General features: G+C 30.3%; 2 protein-coding genes across 3 annotated transcripts; both read left to right on the top strand.

The window, feature by feature from the left end:
* Nucleotides 1-1544: 1544 nt before the first annotated feature.
* LOC105141994 (GDSL esterase/lipase 4-like) lies at nt 1545-13533 on the top strand. 2 transcript variants are annotated; one of them, XM_011049425.1, is made up of 5 exons: nt 1545-1859; nt 1959-2077; nt 2438-2662; nt 3106-3361; nt 12828-13533. In XM_011049425.1, exons 1-5 carry the CDS (start codon nt 1589-1591, stop codon nt 13097-13099), a joined length of 1143 nt encoding a protein of 380 aa, XP_011047727.1. In that variant the 5' UTR covers nt 1545-1588; the 3' UTR covers nt 13100-13533. The 2 variants fall into 2 exon arrangements, with proteins under 2 accessions (XP_011047727.1, XP_011047728.1); XM_011049426.1 differs by lacking the exon at nt 12828-13533 and adding an exon at nt 3831-3928 and having other exon boundaries at nt 1546-1859; nt 3106-3497.
* On the top strand, nt 10526-14143 carry LOC105141995 (GDSL esterase/lipase 4-like). Its single transcript, XM_011049427.1, has 5 exons — nt 10526-10842; nt 10941-11059; nt 11421-11645; nt 12041-12296; nt 13633-14143. The coding sequence occupies exons 1-5, from the start codon at nt 10572-10574 to the stop codon at nt 13650-13652; spliced, it is 891 nt and encodes a 296-aa protein (XP_011047729.1). The 5' UTR covers nt 10526-10571; the 3' UTR covers nt 13653-14143.
* Nucleotides 14144-17555: the final 3412 nt, after the last annotated feature.

The following is a 17555-nucleotide window of genomic DNA, read 5'->3' as shown; positions in this document are numbered from 1 at the left end:
ATTCAATTATGAATCTATTCAAATAATAACATCTTTGTCATTTTCTAGTCTAAAAATTCAACTAACTAGCCTTTGGATTATTACCTTTGACTGGTTGGAATTTAGATGGTGGAATGGCTAATTAATGATGAGCTTAATGATATTATATCTAGAAGTTTGCTAGACCCAATTGTATTTAGATTCATCAACAGAGTCAGACCCAATTGTATTTAGATTCAGCAACAGGGTCCGGAAATGATGGATGAATGTGGTACGTAGCTTTCCAAATCTATATATATTTGGACTTATTATATAGTTGAGTGTAAAAATATTAAATTTTTATCATACCTTTAATATTTTTAAACATGATTTTTTTTAAAAAATAACATATCTAAAACAGATACTAATCCATTAATATAAAACACATCACTGATTAAAAACGATATTCAGTTAATAATTTATTCGGTAAATAACATCTTTGGCATTATCTAGTCTAAAGATTCATCTAACTAGCTTTTGATTTATTACCTTTTAACTGGTTGGAATTTAGATGGTAAAATGGCCACTTGATGATCATTTGAAAGAAATGAAAGGGAAGATTCAACTACTCCCTTTATTTATCAATCTGAATGAATTGCTGCAACTCTTAATTAACTGAGTTTTAATAATTCATAAAACTTGTTTTGCTTGATTTATTTTTGAGTCAATATTATTTTTTTATAAATAAAATTAGATTATGTTTTGTTGATTTAGATTAACTTGTCTAATCTATAACTTAAATCTGGAATTGAGTCGAGTAGATTTAGTATATTTATAATTATTGTGTGTAAAATTCAATTTTTTTTTAATCGCATTTACAGGAATTGCTCAATGTGGGAGCAAGGGAATTTGCTATTTTAAGTGGAGGGCCAAGAGGTTGCCCACCAGCCAAGAGACTAAAGAAAGAACTCCGTGGTAATAAATGCGAAGAAGGATCCTTGACGACTTCCTGTTTAAAGGAAATTCTTTGACCAGCGGATGCGAATTGTAATCACTCTGTGACATCATCTCTTCATATTTATGATTTTTTAGAAAACATTTTTAATTTTTATAACCATTTTAATGAAATATATATTTTTTTAAAATTTATTTTTTATAAACTACAATTAAAAATGTTTTCTAAAAAATCATAAATATGAAGAGATGATGTCACAAAATATATATTTCATTAAAATGGTTATAAAATAAATTTTTTATGCAAAATAAATTATTTTAACTTCTGCTAAGTTAAAATTTGAAATGCAATTATAAATGAAAATCAGTATAAAAAACAGAGGTTATTTAATTAATAATAATACCTCATGGAAGTTTTCTTACACCTACCATCCTTTTAAATTTCATTTAATTAGTATAATTTTGAGAATTCAAATCTATTTAAAAATAAATAAATATCGATACCTTCAATTGTATAAATTCATACAGATTCACCTAACTAGCCTTTGTCTTATTGTCTGAATTGCTGTAACGTGTCCAAAGTGCCCAAATCAGAGTTGTCAACATGCAAGCATATGGTGTGACCTCTATGAATAAGTGGAATGGAAGAGCGAAGCGACATTGGGAACGGTAGGTAATGGCTGCATCAAAATTAACCTTCAATTTTCTTCTGCTCAATTTCCTTGCCAGCCTTCGCATCCCAGAAATCTCCCTATGTGATCGCTCTAGACAGCCAAAAAGACATGTTGCTATGTTCATATTTGGAGATTCAATCTTTGATGCTGGAAACGATAACTATATCAATCTCAGCGTTTCGGATAGAGCAAATTATTGGCCATATGGAGAAACCTTCTTCCACTTTCCTACTGGGAGATTCACCGATGGCCGTCTCATTGTCGACCTCATCGGTAAGTATTGGAAAAATATAATATGAATCATTTTTCGAAATTGTTGTTAAGTTTTTCGGTTAATTTAAATTTTCTTTTCTAATGGATGATTACATGCAGCAACAAAGATAGGTCAACCGTTCGTCCCCCCATATTTACAACCTGGTATTAATTTCACTAATGGAGTAAATTTCGCAAGTGGTGGAGCTGGTGTCTTTTATGAAACTGATCCTAAAGTGGTACGTGATTGTTAAATAATTATTTAGGTGTGATTTGAATATATAATTTATATTTTCCTTTTACACTCTCTCAAATAAAAATTATTTGAAATTTTGTATTTAATTTTTATCAAATACATAGAAATGATGAGTTTTGAACTCAAGACTATTTGATTATCAAGATTTTAATACCATGTTAAAGAACTATCTCAATCTAATAACTTAAGCGATTAGCTATTAGGTGAGATCTTAGTATATGATTTATATTATTTTTTAATAATAATAATTAAAAAAAAAACCACTTCACGGGTCTTGTAGGAATAGCTGATGTTTATGTACTTTTGTGCTTCAAAATCTTACCATTAATTTCCTTATCCCCAGATTAGTCTTGGCATGCAACTTAGCAACTTCAAGAACGTGGCCATTTCGATGGAGGAGCAGATTGGGGACAAAGAGGCAAAGAAACTGCTGAGCCAAGCAGTCTATGCGACTTCTGTTGGAGCCAATGATTACTCTTATTTTGTTGATAATTACCCTAATGCTACTCAGCTGGAGCGAGATGAATTTGTGAACAATATGGTGGGTAACGTGACAGATTTTGTAAAGGTAATAGCAATAAAGTTTCTTATAAATAGTAGTGTGTGCTCGTATAAAGGGTTACAAAACCTAGCTCAGTTAATCGATGATCCAATCGACAATTAGAAATTGAACCAAGTTAGTGGAAATTAACCTTATTAAACCTAGATAACCTGGCAGATGAACCTATAACTCTATTATAACTTGGTCAAAATTCCATTTCACCTTTTTTTTTAAATGGATGTTGTTTTAGTTTTTTTTCCCCTTAAAAACAGAAAGTCTTAAAACAAATCATTTTAGATTTAACCTGGTACCTAGGACTTTGCTTGTACCTGTATACATAAATCGATAAAAAAAACTGAAAATATTTCTTTATTCATTTAAGTGTATTGTGTGTAAAACTTAGCAAGTAATTATTTACATATTGAGATTCTTCGCATTTTTTTTTTCTTTTTCATTGTCGGCATTTGCAGGAATTGTACAATTTTGGTGCAAGGAAATTTGCTATTTTAAACGTAGGGCCAAGAGGTTGCCAACCAGCCGTAAGACAAAGCGAAGAACTCCGTGGTGATGGATGTGAAGAAGTATCATTACAGATGATAAAGAAGCATAACAGTGCTACATCTAAAGCCATCAAGGAATTGGAAAGTAAACTATCAGGATTCAAATACTCAATTCTAGACTTCTATACCATCCTTTTGGATATGATAAAGCACCCAAAGGATTACGGTAAGTACATATATTTTGATAATGTTAGGGTTTTAGTGAGGAAGCAAAGCAAGCGACACATTGTTTTCCACTCTTTATCTTTTGGTAATGCTCAAGTGTTACAATGCCGCATCATGAGACACAGTAATAAGTTTACATTGATTACTCTCTTTTAAGCATAGCATGGTTAAATGACTCAATCCATTTCTGATCCAGGCTTAAGTTGTGGATTAGGCGATTTGACTTTTAGGTTGACAGGCTGACATCTATTTTGAAATTTTATTTTAATTTTTTTTGAAATGAAGTTGTTTTTTTAACTCTAAAATGGGATTGTTTTAATAAAAAACAGTTTTCAAGTCAGGTAAATGAATCACTAAATTGACTAATCAAACAAGGTTTTAAGCAGTATGGACAACAATAACTTTAACATCAGATAAGCAGGTTGACAAGTTAATAGCTTGGTGTTTTCCACATCAAGAAATATGTTAAAATTGATTTATTGATAGTAAGAGTGTCGATAGATTGATCTATCATTTGGCATATTAACATGTTAATAGATCCATCAATGGATCCATTGTGATACTGAATGTCTCAAAATGAAGCAAAATCCTTTTATTTATAGTCAAGCCATTCTCCATGTTACACTGAACCAGTTTTGCTTTTCCTTCCACTGTCTCATCTTCTTCTATTTTTATTTTTTAAAAATATATTGAAAAGGCCATAAAACCAATAATTAATAGCCTAAATAAAATGCAAGGATATATAAAAAAAAAATAAAAAAACAGACTTAGAAAAAAAAGAAAAAAAAATTGATCTACTACAACAAACAACAAAGAAACTACCTAAGATTTCTTATTACACCATAATTTGATGCCTTCAGAAGATCTTAAGAGGTCATTTCCTGTATAAGTAAAGTTTAAATCCATAGTATGCAACCAAATGGTAACCCGATAAAGGATGATGGAGAAACAATCAAACAAGCTTATAGTTCCTTCCTCGAAAATAATTTTGTTCCTCAACAACCAAATACCCCAAGTAGTATTACTGGAAATTAGTCTCCAAGCTGATCTTTGAAATTTGTCTTGCACCATTTCGGGCCAGTGCAAAAGTAGCGAGTCAAGTGTTTTTGGTAAACAACATTGGATACCCCACCAATCCAAAACTTTCATCCAAACACTTCTAGAAAAGTTACAGTGCATAAAAAGGTGCTCTAAGTTTACCAAATCTGAGTTGCAAAAGACACATGTAGCTTGTGAGGCAGACAAAACATTCTGGTGATATAAAAAGCTCTTGTACTAACTTTGTCCTGGACTGCCAACTAGAGAAACACCTGAACTTTTGGAGGAGCCCCTTTAATCCAAACATTGGCTTTAAAAACTCTATCATTCGCAGAAGAGATATTATCAATTAGGGTGCAACAAAACTTAACTGAGAAGCTTCCATCAAAATTACATGGCCATATAAGTTTGTCATTTTTTTCTTGCCGAATTATCATTGTCTCCAGTATTGAGAGCAAATGATGATATTGTTGCTCTTCATAAGATAAGCTGTTCCTGCCCCAAACCAAATTCCATTATCAATGACCATTCACTCATTGAGCCATCTCATTAACCAAATCATTCTGAATAGTGAAAATTTGGTAAAGCCTAGGAAAATACTACGTAAAGTATTTGATCCTATCCACACGTCAGACCAAAAGAATGGAGGATCCATCTCCAATCATGAATTTAGAGTTTTCACGCTATACTAAGCCAATAACACTGCTTGAATCCAAGATCGACAAAACATCTTATATTTAAGGTATTTCTCGATATAATTTTTTTAAAAGATTTAATTAAAAATAAATGAAGTTTAGTGATAAAATAAATGGAGATAAAAATTTAAGGGGAAGAATCGGAAAAAACACTACTTAACCACAGCATATGAACAACATTTTTCTAAAATGTTTCTGTTTATTTATTAATATTAATTTTAATAAAAAGGCGAAATCAATTAATTGGTCTTACGAGCCATAAATACATGAAAGCTCAAGCTAATAGATAAAATTATCAAGAAAAAAAAAAACCAAACAACAACAACGCTGCTGAGATTGCTGTTGTCAACATGCGGGGGCTTCGCGAGGGAACATGGAGATCTAGGAAAACAGAAACTAAAATTTTTTTCCAGACTTTTGGCTTTGATTAATAAAAAATCTTAATCAGCTTTCTTTAACTAATTTGACAGTAGCTGTGACTGAGCTACAATTTCAGCCAACAACATCTTACAAAGCCTTGATCTGAGTAGGTCTAAGGCCTTGGAGATTCGAACCAATCCGAGTAATAATAGAATGATATATAATAACATTTCATCCACTGTGTTGAAAGTAAACAAAACATGGCAGCCCTCTAGTTTCCTAATCCGGTATGAGAGACCATCTACGTCAATGATAAGCTCTTCTATTTTGTCGATATCCATAGGTGAAAAGACTTCTTCTACATCACTTCTTTTCAGCCACTCGGAATCGCGTTAAGATGAAAAAAATAGTTGACTTATGTGTTTGATCCTTTTCAATTTTAAGTAAAATATAAGGGATTTCACCAAGTTTTCGGATCAATATAATGGATTGAGTTGAATTTGGCAAGCATGTTTTGTAGAGAAAAGCGCTCAAGGAGACTCAGACCAGCCATAGACTCATCTTTTAATCATATTTAACATGTAGCTTTTAGAGTGAGAAAAGTCTGATTTGACATTTAGTTTTTTTTTTTTTGGGTAGCCTTAACTACGAAAACAAGGGAACAAAGAAGAAATGTTTCATTATACTTTTTTTAAGTGTATAAAAATTAAATTATTTTTTTTTTTGAAGAAATGTTTCATTATACTTTTTTTAAGAGTATAAAAATTAAATTAATTTTTTTTAAAAAAATTCATTTTATATATTTATCTCTCTTTTCAATTATACACACACACACATGTATATATATAGTAAAATACCAACTAAACACAACACTTTGGTCTAGATCTTAAGAGTTCTACAAATGAAAAGGATGGAAAAAGTATTTGTTTTGGGAGTACAATATTTTATCTATTAATAATTTTCCAGAATTGGGCTCACAGATTTAAGAGGAGGTGAAGGAAAAACAATGCTTTCATTAACAGGAACTATAAGGTGAAGTTAAACATGGCTGGTCTTTATCCGTATCATAGCGCGGATCCATCGTTTTAAATTTGCTAAACTTATTTTTTTGAATTAGTTTTTTTTTTAAAAAATTTTAGGCTTTAATATTTAGTTAATTTGATCTGGAATTCCTAATTTATTTAGATTTGAACTAGATAGGTAGTTTGTGCTATGTTGTGGGCTGGACTATTTTTTTTTAATATAAAAAAAAGATTTTATGCGAAACTTAGGATTAAAAAAAAAATCAGAGAATCAGGTCATTAAATCAACCGAGTTTAATAATCTCAACTAATCTAATAATACTCAAAAAAATATAATGACAACAAATAAACTGAATTAATAAAAAAAATTAACATTCAGGATATATAAAAGCCATGATAAAAAAAATAAGGACCCAATTTCTTCATTAAATTCTTTTTAATTTTTTTTAAACTCGTCTTAGAACCCATTGATTTAAAAAAAAAAAAACATTTGACCAAAATAATGTTATTTTTACATATATGTAAAATAAAGAAATTGGTTGCTCGAGTAATCCTGGATGTAAAATAAAGAAATTGGTTGCTCGAGTTTACTCCAACCCATTTGATCTGTGACCTGAGACTTGCCTAGGATCGATCTCTGGGTCGAGTATAAAAACCATAATTAAAAGAACTAGGACACAACTTTCTTGTAATTTTTTTTAAAACCCCTTGAATATTTGTTTTAGGCTAAGTTAATCTGGGTAACCTTGACCAATCCACTTGATCTGTGACCCAGAACTTACCTAGGATCAATTTTTGAGTCGAGTTTAAAAACTAGAATTGAAAAAATAAGGATCAAATTTGACATTAAAATCAAATAAAATCAAACAATGATGGATGAATCTGAAAAAAAAAATCAATTAAGAAAATAAATGAAACCAAAAGAAATTATAATGAAAAAGAATGAGGACTAAATTAAAAAAAAATTAAATATAAAATTGAAAATAAAGTCAATTAGAAAAAGGGTGAAAAGCAAAATAAATATCAATTAAAAAAAAGATGACCAAATCTAACACAAAAATAAAATAAAATGATAAATGATGAAACTGAAAAAAAATCATAAGAATAATTTAAAGCAAATACAGAACAATAAAAAATACAAGGACCACAATTGAAATAATATAAAAGCTTAAGACATTTTTAATTTTTGGGTGGGTAGACAAGATAGAAAAAAAGGGTGGAGAAAAACAAATTCAGCTACCGCCTAATGGCGACACTTATGACAACATAAACTGGTCAGGATAAAATGCCGCCTTGCAACACTTCGCCTAAGACAGCGGTTGGGTATTTTTGGATACCGGAGGAGGTGTCATGCATTGCCCAAATGACATGAACAACCTCCACAAGCTAACGCGTTCTTATCCCGCAACGATGACTTCTTTTTTTGTTTTTATAAATATCAAAACACCCTTGACCCCACACAAAATTTACAAAAAAAAATAAAATCCAGAGTGCAAAAGACGCCAATAACCCTAAAAAAAAAGCATTTATTTTAAAATCTAAGGATATTTTGATAATTTCATTATGCTCAAGAAAAGGAAAAACCAAAAAAGTCCATCTCCCAAAGTAAACCAAAATTCTGCTTCCAAGGGTATTTAGAACTTTACATTGTGTAATAGAGAAAAAAACATGCATATCCCTCGCCAATTCTACAATACCAAATACTAAATATATCCCGTGTAAAAGTCTAAAAATACCTCTAAAACTAGCTTTTGTGTTTCTCTTTTCCAAGGATAATTTGATAGATTTATTATGCAAATCTACAATGAATTGTGAGAAAAACTATACAATAACACTAACCTCTTTTAATATATGTATATTTTTTATAATCTCAGCCCTAAATAAAGAATTTTACATGTTAAACATAGTTAATCTTTATTAATTTAATATAGTAACATCTCAATATTTTTTATAAAACAATAACATCCAATCTCTCAATCTCAATATTTAAAAACTTAATTTCCTAGTATTTTTATATATTTTTTAAGATTACAAAATAATAATCTAACCATGACCGGGAGGGTGTCAAAAAAACTAGTTGATGCTCCTCGGCGTTAAGAAGGCCATGGCCATCATCACCAAACCATGTGAACCCACAAGACTGATTCATGTTTGTTAATCATGATTAGGCTTTTATACCCGAACCCAAACCAAAACTAAGCGGTGGTGACTGAAATTTTAATGGGGAGAGGACCCACAGCTATAGGAAAAACTCGGCCCGTCAGCATTTCTTTTTAGAGAATTGAAAAAACTTTACTGTATATGCTATAATTATTGATAGAAATATGTCAATAAAATAATAAAATAATTCTGTTGACATATTTTTAACAAATATTTTTTTAACACATATTTTTTATTTGTAAAATCATCAAGTTTTTTTATTGACAGAATTAGTGATAAAAGTTATACTAAAAGACTCATTCTATTAGTGAATTAGTCGGTAAAATTTTCACTGATAAAATGATAATCTCACATTAACAGAAAAATTTCATCAATAAAATTATTAAATGTTGTACTGAAAATTTTTGATATACTAAAAATAATTTTTTTAAAAAATAACATATATAAAACATATTAATCCATTAATATAAAACTTACTACACTCAAAAGATATTCAATTATGAATCTATTCAGATAATAACATCTTTGGCATTATCTAGTCTAAAGATTCAACTAACTAGCCTTTAGATTATTACCTTTGATTGGTTGGAATGTAGACGGTGGAATGGCTAATTGATGATGAGGTTAATGATGTTCCATCTAGCAGTTTACTAGATCTATTTGTAATTAGGTTCAGCGTGTAACAAATTCCAGAAATGATAGCTGTGGTACATAGTTTTACAGATCTATATGTATTTAAGCAAAATATTGAATTATCATCATTCCTTTAATATTTTTAAACATAAATTTTTTTTAAAAATAACATATGTAAAACACACACTAATCTGTTAATATAAAACACATCACTGATTAAAAAAGATATTCAGTTAATAATCTATTCAGTAAATAACATCTTTGGCATTATCTAGTCTAAAGATTCATCTAACTAGCCTTTGATTTATTACCTTTTGACTGGTTGGAATTTAGATGGTGGAATGACCAGTTGATGATTATTTGAAAGAAATGAAAGGGAAGATTCAGCTACTCCCTTTCTTTATCAATCGGAATGAATTGCTGCAACTCTTAATTAACTGAGTTTTAATAATTCATTTTATGCTTTGGTTTATTTTTGAGTCAATATTATTTTTTTATAAATAAAATTAGATTATGTTTTGTTGATTTAGATTAACTTGTCTAATCTATAACTTAAATCTGGAATTGAGTCGAGTAGATTTAGTATATTTATAATTATTGTGTGTAAAATTCATTTTTTTTATCGCATTTACAGGAATTGCTCAATGTGGGAGCAAGGGAATTTGCTATTTTAAATGGAGGGCCAAGAGGTTGCCCACCAGCCAAGAGACTAAAGAAAGAACTCCGTGGTAATAAATGTGAAGAAGGATCCTTGACGACTTCCTGTTTAAAGGAAATTCTTTGACCAGCGGATGCGAATTGTAATCACTCTGTGACATCATCTCTTCATATTTATGATTTTTTAGAAAACATTTTTAATTGTAGTTTATAAAAAATAAATTTTAAAAAAATATATATTTCATTAAAATGGTTATAAAATAAATTTTTTATGCAAAATAAATTATCTTAACTTCTACTAAGTTAAAATTTGAAATGCAATTATAAATGAAAATCAGTATAAAAAACAGAGGTTATTTAATTAATAATAATACCTCATGGAAGTTTTCTTACACCTACCATCCTTTTAAATTTCATTTAATTAGTATAATTTTGAGAATTCAAATCTATTTAAAAATAAATAAATATCGATACCTTCAATTGTATAAATTCATACAGATTCACCTAACTAGCCTTTGTCTTATTGTCTGAATTGCTGTAACGTGACCAAAGTGCCCAAATCAGTGTTGTCAAAATGCAAGGATATGGTGTGACCTCTATGAATAAGTGGAATGGAAGAGCGAAGCGACATTGGGAACGGTAGGTAATGGCTGCATCAAAATTAACCTTCAATTTTCTTCTGCTCAATTTCCTTGCCAGCCTTCGCATCCCAGAAATCTCCCTATGTGATCGCTCTAGACAGCCAAAAAGACATGTTGCTATGTTCATATTTGGAGATTCAATCTTTGATGCAGGAAACAATAACTATATCAATCTCAGCGTTTCGGATAGAGCAAATTATTGGCCATATGGAGAAACCTTCTTCCACTTTCCTACTGGGAGATTCACCGATGGCCGTCTCATTGTCGACCTCATCGGTAAGTATTGGAAAAATATAATATGAATCTTTTTCGAAATTGTTGTTAAGTTTTTCGGTTAATTTAAATTTTCTTTTCTAATGGATGATTACATGCAGCAACAAAGATAGGTCAACCGTTCGTCCCCCCATATTTACAACCTGGTATTAATTTCACTAATGGAGTAAATTTCGCAAGTGGTGGAGCTGGTGTCTTTTATGAAACTGATCCTAAAGTGGTACGTGATTGTTAAATAATTATTTAGGTGTGATTTGAATATATAATTTATATATTTTTTTTATACTCTCTCAAATAAAAATTATTTGAAATCTTGTATCTAATTTTTATCAAATACATAGAAATAATGAGTTTTGAACTCAAGACTATTTGATCATCAAGATTTTAATACCATGTTAAAGAACCATCTCAATCTAATAACTTAAATTATTAGCTATTAGGTGAGATCTTAGTATATGATTTATATTATTTTTTAATAATAATAATTAAAAAAAAAAACCACTTCACGGGTCTTGTAGAAATAGCTGATGTTTATGTACTTTTGTGCTTCAAAATCTTACCATTAATTTCCTCATCCCCAGATTAGTCTTGGCATGCAACTTAGCAACTTCAAGAACGTGGCCATTTCGATGGAGGAGCAGCTTGGGGACAAAGAGGCAAATAAACGGCTGAGCCACGCAGTCTATGCGACTTGTGTTGGAGGCAATGATTACTCTCATTTTGTTGATAATTACCCCAATGCTACTCAGCTGGAGCAAGATGAATTTGTGAAGAATTTGGTGGGTAACTTGACAGATTTTGTAAAGGTAATATCAATAAAATTTCTTATAAACAGTGTGTGTGCTTATATAAAGAGTTACTAAACCTAGCTTAGTTGATTGACCTATTATTGATTAGTTGATTTAGAACTTGAATAAGTTAATGAAAATTAACTACATCAAATCTAAATAACCCGTCAAATGTTATATATATATATATATATTAAAATGAATATTGCTTTAGTTTTTTTGAAAGAAAATCTTATTAAAACAAATCATTTTAGATTTATCCTGGTACCTAGGACTTTGCTTGTATTTATATACATAAATCAATAAAAAAAAACTGAAAATATCACGTGTATTGCGTGTAAAATTTAACAAGTAATTATTTACATATTGAGCTACTTCATTTTTGTTTTATTTTTCATTGTCGGCATTCGCAGGAATTGTACACTTTTGGAGCAAGGAAATTTGCTATTTTAAATGTAGGGCCAAGAGGTTGCCTGCCAGCCATAAGACAAAGCAAAGAACTCCGTGGTGATGAATGTGATGAAGTATCATTAGACATGATAAAGAAGCATAACAGTGCTGCATCTAAAGCCATCAAGGAATTGGAAAGCAAACTTTCAGGATTCAAATACTCAATTCTAGACTTCTATACCATCCTTTATGATATGATAAAGGACCCAAAGGCTTACGGTAAGTACATAGATTTTGATAATATATTAGGGTTTTAGTGAGGAAGCAACGCAAGCTACACATTGTCTTCCACTCTTTATCGTTTGGTGATGCTCAAGTGTTACAATGCCACATCATGAGACACACTAAAAAGTTTACATTGATTAGTCTCTTTTTAAGTATAGTTACATGACTCAACCCGGGATATAATCCAGGTTTAAGTTGTGGGTTAGATGATTTGATCCTTAGGTTGATAGGTTGATATTGATTTTGACTTTGATTTTTTTAATTTTTTTTTGAAACCCAGTTGTTTTTTAACTATAAAATGGAGTTGTTTTAATTAAAAAAACAATTTGATATGAACCCAGTTCAAGTTAGGTAAAGAATCATCAAATATCCACCAATCAAACAACGTTTTAAAACTATGATTTTAAAACAATCTGTACATCAATAACTGTATCATCATATTTTAGATGTAAGCAGGTTGACAAGTTAATAACTTGGTGTTTCCTTTTTGTTTTCAATCTCGTCTTTGTTGTTCGTGGTGGAAAGGATTCAAGGAATCAAGATATTCTTGTTGTGGCTATGGAATGTATAACGCAGCACATTGTGGAATAGAGCCATATACACTATGCAAAAATCCAAGTGAATATCTATTCTTCGATGGATGGCATCCTACTGAGCATGGTTATTGGATTCTAGCTGATCTGTTTTGGAATGGCAAACCAAGTATCGCAGTCCCATATAATTTAAGACAACTATTTGATCTTGAATCTACACCCATCATTTTATCAGAAGAATATGAAGTTCCTCATGATGAATAATTTTCCTTATATATATATATTTGTGAGCAGTGTGTTTAAGGTTAACTGTTTTATTATATAGATCTATTAATAGTGAAAATTGGAAAATGAAACACAAAATCCTTGTATTTATAGTCAAACCATTCTCCATGTTACACTAACCAATTTTGCTTCTCCTTCCACTGTCTCCTCTTAATTGCTCTAACTCAAAGCCCTAGAAATAAACATAGTCTCTCTTCCCATTCTTACTACTTACCCTTGGAAATAAACATTGTCTCTCTTCCCTTTCTTACTACTTAGCTTCACACCCATACACACACAGACACTCCTTGTTTGTTTATCTTAATTTCTCTGTAGATTCACAGGAAAAGATGGCGAATAACACAGCAAAAATGTGGTAAACATGAAAGAAAAAGAAAATAAAAATTAACCAAGCAAACAATATCATTGCGATGTCTCTTCCTTATTATTTATGATTATTTATTGAATTAGAAAACTTCCTTTACCACTTGTCACACTCCTGATTCCAGTTTTCTGTATCATTGCTAAAATAGATGCCATCTTCCTAGCTTGACCGACCACAAGCAAAGATGTTCGCGTCTGGAGTCTGCCTGGAATCTGGATTTGCTGCTTGGAATCTGCCTCTGGTTGCCGATTTAACGATGCTGCAAATCCTTCCACAAGGACTCGTTCCACTGACCTTGCTCCTGGAATTTCTTCTGACGTGACTTTGCGGGGAGTTTCTGCTTGCTTCTGCCGCGCCTTTGCTGCTCTATAGCACGTAATCATTTCTTAATCTACTAACTTGGTTCTCATCAAATTAATGAACAGGGCACCACGTCTTCGTCTTTTTTATTATGAACTAAACCCATGTCTTCTAAACTGGATCTTGTCATCACGAGTTCTTGATTGGATCTTTCGAAGCTTGAATATGGAAAAATCCCATCATCAACTTTGATATTTAGCATACGAGAAAACACATCACTGAAAGATGTCCTCCTACTTACGAAGCAACGAATAACATCTAATCTTTGCTTTTCAGCAGTGGCTTTGTCAAGGTGACTAAGTCTGCCAAAAGAAGAACAAATTAACTTTCTCAAAGAAATTTATATTCCATGCCTGGATTAAGCCAACAACATCTTTCAAAGCCCTGCTCTGAGTGGGTCTAAGGCCTTGGAGATTCGAACCAATCCAAGTAATGATAGAATGATAATAACATATCATCCACTGTGTTGAAAGTAAACAAAACATGGCAGCCCTCTAGTTTCCTAATCCGGTATGAGAGACCATCTACGTCAATGATAAGCTCTTCTATTTTGTCGATATCAATAGGTGAAAAGACGACTTCTACATCACTTCTTTTCAGCCACTCAGAGTTGCGTTAAGATGAAAAAAATAATTGACTTGTGTGTTTGATCCTTTTCAATTTTAAGCAAAATATAAGGGATTTCACCAAGTTTTCGGATCAGTATAATGGATTGAGTTGAATTTGGCAAGCATGTTTTGTAAAGAAAAGCGCTCGAGGAGACTGAGACCACTAATGTTTTACTCATATTTAACATGTAGCTTTTAGAGTGAAAAAAGTGTGATTTGACTTTAGTTTTTTTTTTTTTTTGGTAGCCTTGACAACGAAAACAATGGAACAAAGAAGAAATGTTTCATTATTATTTTTTTTAAGTGTATAAAAATTAAATTTAAAATTATTTTAAAAAATTCATTTTGTATTTTTATCTCTCTTTTCAATTAAATATTTTTTATTTTTTATTTACATATTTTTTTTATCTTAAAATACCAACTAAACACAAAACAATGATTTAGATCATAAAAGTTCTACAAATGAAAAGGATGGAAAGGTATTTGTTTTGGGAGCACAATATTTTATCTATTAATCATGTTCCACTTGGGCTCACAGATTTAAGAGAAGCTGTAGGAAAAACAATGGTTTCATTAACAGGAACTATTTTGTGTGTGAAACTACTGTAGATATACCTTGATTCATTGTAGCTTATAATAGTGAATTTCCATTTTTTCTCCTTCAACTTTCAATTTATTAAAAATTAAATTTAAAAAAAAAAACAGTAATTTGAGTTGCATCATAATGCAGGTCATTATTTTAAGTTTACTCTAGTTATTTTTTTGGATTTTTTTTTAATTGAATATCTTTTTTTTTCATTTTAAACCTTCAATATTTGGTTAATTTAATTTAAGATTCTTAATTTGTTTTGATTTAAATTTCATGGTGTTGTCATAAGCTCAAACTCTAGATTAAGAGTTTCATGGATTAAAAATGGTTGGTCTTCATATGCATCATAACGTGAGTGACCATTTTAAATTTGCTCAAGTCATTTTTTTGGATTATTTTTTTAATTGAATGTTTTTTTATTTTCCTTTAATATATGGTTAGTTTGATTTGAGGTTCCTAATTTGTCTAATTTTGAACTAGATATAGATGGCTCGTGCTACACCGCTAGCCGGACTATTTTTTTTTAATGTAAAAAAAGACTATGTGAAACTTGGGATTTAAAAAAAATCAGAGAATTGGGTTATTGAGTCAATCATGTTTGATAATCTCAACTAATTTAAAAATACTCAAAAAAAGATTATGATAGCAAATAAACCGAATTAATAAAAAAAATTGACATCCAGGATGTAAAAACCATGATCAAAAGAATAAGGACCCAATTTTTTCATTAAATTCTATTTTATTTTTTAAAAACTTGTCTTAAAACCCATTGATTTTTTTTTTTGTAAATTTTTGACCAAAATAATGCCATTTTTACATATTTGTAAAATAAAGAAATTGGTTGCTCAAGTAACTTTGACCAACCCACCCGACCTATGACCTAGTATGTAACCAAGATCACTTTCCAGGTCGGGTATAAAAACCATAATTTAAAAAAAATAAGGACACAACTTCCTTGTAATTTTTTTTAAACCCGTTGAATATATTTTTTTAGGCTAAGTTAATTTGGGTAACCTTGACTAATTCATTTGATCTATAACCCAGGACTTGCCTGAGGTTAATCATTGGGTCGAGTTTAAAAATTAGAATTGAAAAAATAAGTATCAAATTTAACATTAAAATCAAATAAAATCAAACAATGATGGATGAATTTGAAAAAAATTAATTAAAAAAATAAATGAAACCAAAAGAAATTATAATGAAAAGAATAAGGACCAAATTAAAAAAAAAAACAAAAATCAAGCATGAAATTAAAAAGAAAATCAATTAGAAGAAGGGTGAAAAGCAAAATAAATATCAATTCAAAGAAAAAAGAATCAAATCTAACATAAAAATAAAATAAAATAATAAAGGATGAAATTTAAAAAAATCATAAAAAAATTAAAGCAAATATAAAACAATAAAAAATATGAGGACCGCAATTGAAATAATACATAAGGTTAAGACATTTTTGAACTTTGGGTGGGTGGAGGAGAGAGAAAAGAGAGTGAATAAAAACAAATTTAATCATCACCTAATAGTAGCACTTATGATAACACGTGCCAACCAGTACAAAGCGTCGCCCTATGACATTTAGTTTGAGATAACAGTGAAATATTTTTTGATATTAGATGAAATGTCATGTGCCGCTTAAATAATTCAGACAACCTCCATACGTTGACATATTCTTATCCCATGTCAATTTTTCTTATATATATAAATATCAAAACATCTTTGACCTCACATAAAAAAAAAAAATTAAAAAAAAAACTAAGAATGTAGAAGATGCCATTAATCCTAAAAACAAAAGCATTTGTTTTAAAATCCAAGAATACTTTGGTAATCTTATTATGCTCAAGAAAAGAAAGCACCAAAAAAGTCTTTCAATGTAAACCAAAATTCAGAACTTTACATTGTGCAATCAATCATGAAAAAAACCCATATATATCCCTCATCAATTCTACAATATCAAACATGTATAAAAGTTCAAAAATACCTCCAAAGCTTGCCTTCATGTTTCTCTCTTTCAAGAACAATTTGGTAAATTTACTATGAAAATCCATAATGAATAGTGAGAAAAACTACGGCAAAACACTAACGTTTTTGAGTATTTTTTATGATTTCCTGGTATTGTCTAAAGATCGTGCTCTAGATCTCGAATTTTACATATTAAACATGGTTAATCTTTATCAATTCAATATATTAACATCTAACATCCAATATCCCAGTCTCAATATTTAAAACTTAACTTCGTGGTACTTTTTATATATATATTTTTTAAGATTACATACATGACCGGGAGGAAGTCAAAAAAACTAGTTGATGCTACTTGGCGTTAAGAAGGCCATGGCCATCATCAACAAACCATGTGAACCCACAAGACTGATTCACGTTTGTTAATCATGATTAGGCTTTTATGCTGGAACCCAAACCCAATCTAAGCGGTGGCGACTGATATTTTAAAGGGGAGGGGAGCCACAGATACAGGATGGTGATGATCAGCTATACATCTACATCCAAGATGCCTGGTTCTCG

Source organism: Populus euphratica, unplaced genomic scaffold, assembly GCF_000495115.2.
Source record: "Populus euphratica unplaced genomic scaffold, PopEup_1.0 scaffold197.1, whole genome shotgun sequence".
NCBI lineage: Eukaryota > Viridiplantae > Streptophyta > Magnoliopsida > Malpighiales > Salicaceae > Populus > Populus euphratica.
This window is presented reverse-complemented; position numbering and strand designations above follow the sequence as displayed.

Coding starts and splice junctions, on each gene's coding strand:
- LOC105141994 (XM_011049425.1), top strand. CDS start 1,589: ATGGCTGCATCAAAATTAACCTTCAATTTTCTTCTGCTCAATTTCCTT. Junction 1,860..1,958: donor TCTCATTGTCGACCTCATCG/GTAAGTATTGGA, acceptor GATTACATGCAG/CAACAAAGATAGGTCAACCG. Junction 3,362..12,827: donor AAAGCACCCAAAGGATTACG/GTAAGTACATAT, acceptor CGTGGTGGAAAG/GATTCAAGGAATCAAGATAT.
- LOC105141995 (XM_011049427.1), top strand. CDS start 10,572: ATGGCTGCATCAAAATTAACCTTCAATTTTCTTCTGCTCAATTTCCTT. Junction 10,843..10,940: donor TCTCATTGTCGACCTCATCG/GTAAGTATTGGA, acceptor GATTACATGCAG/CAACAAAGATAGGTCAACCG. Junction 12,297..13,632: donor AAAGGACCCAAAGGCTTACG/GTAAGTACATAG, acceptor TTGCTAAAATAG/ATGCCATCTTCCTAGCTTGA.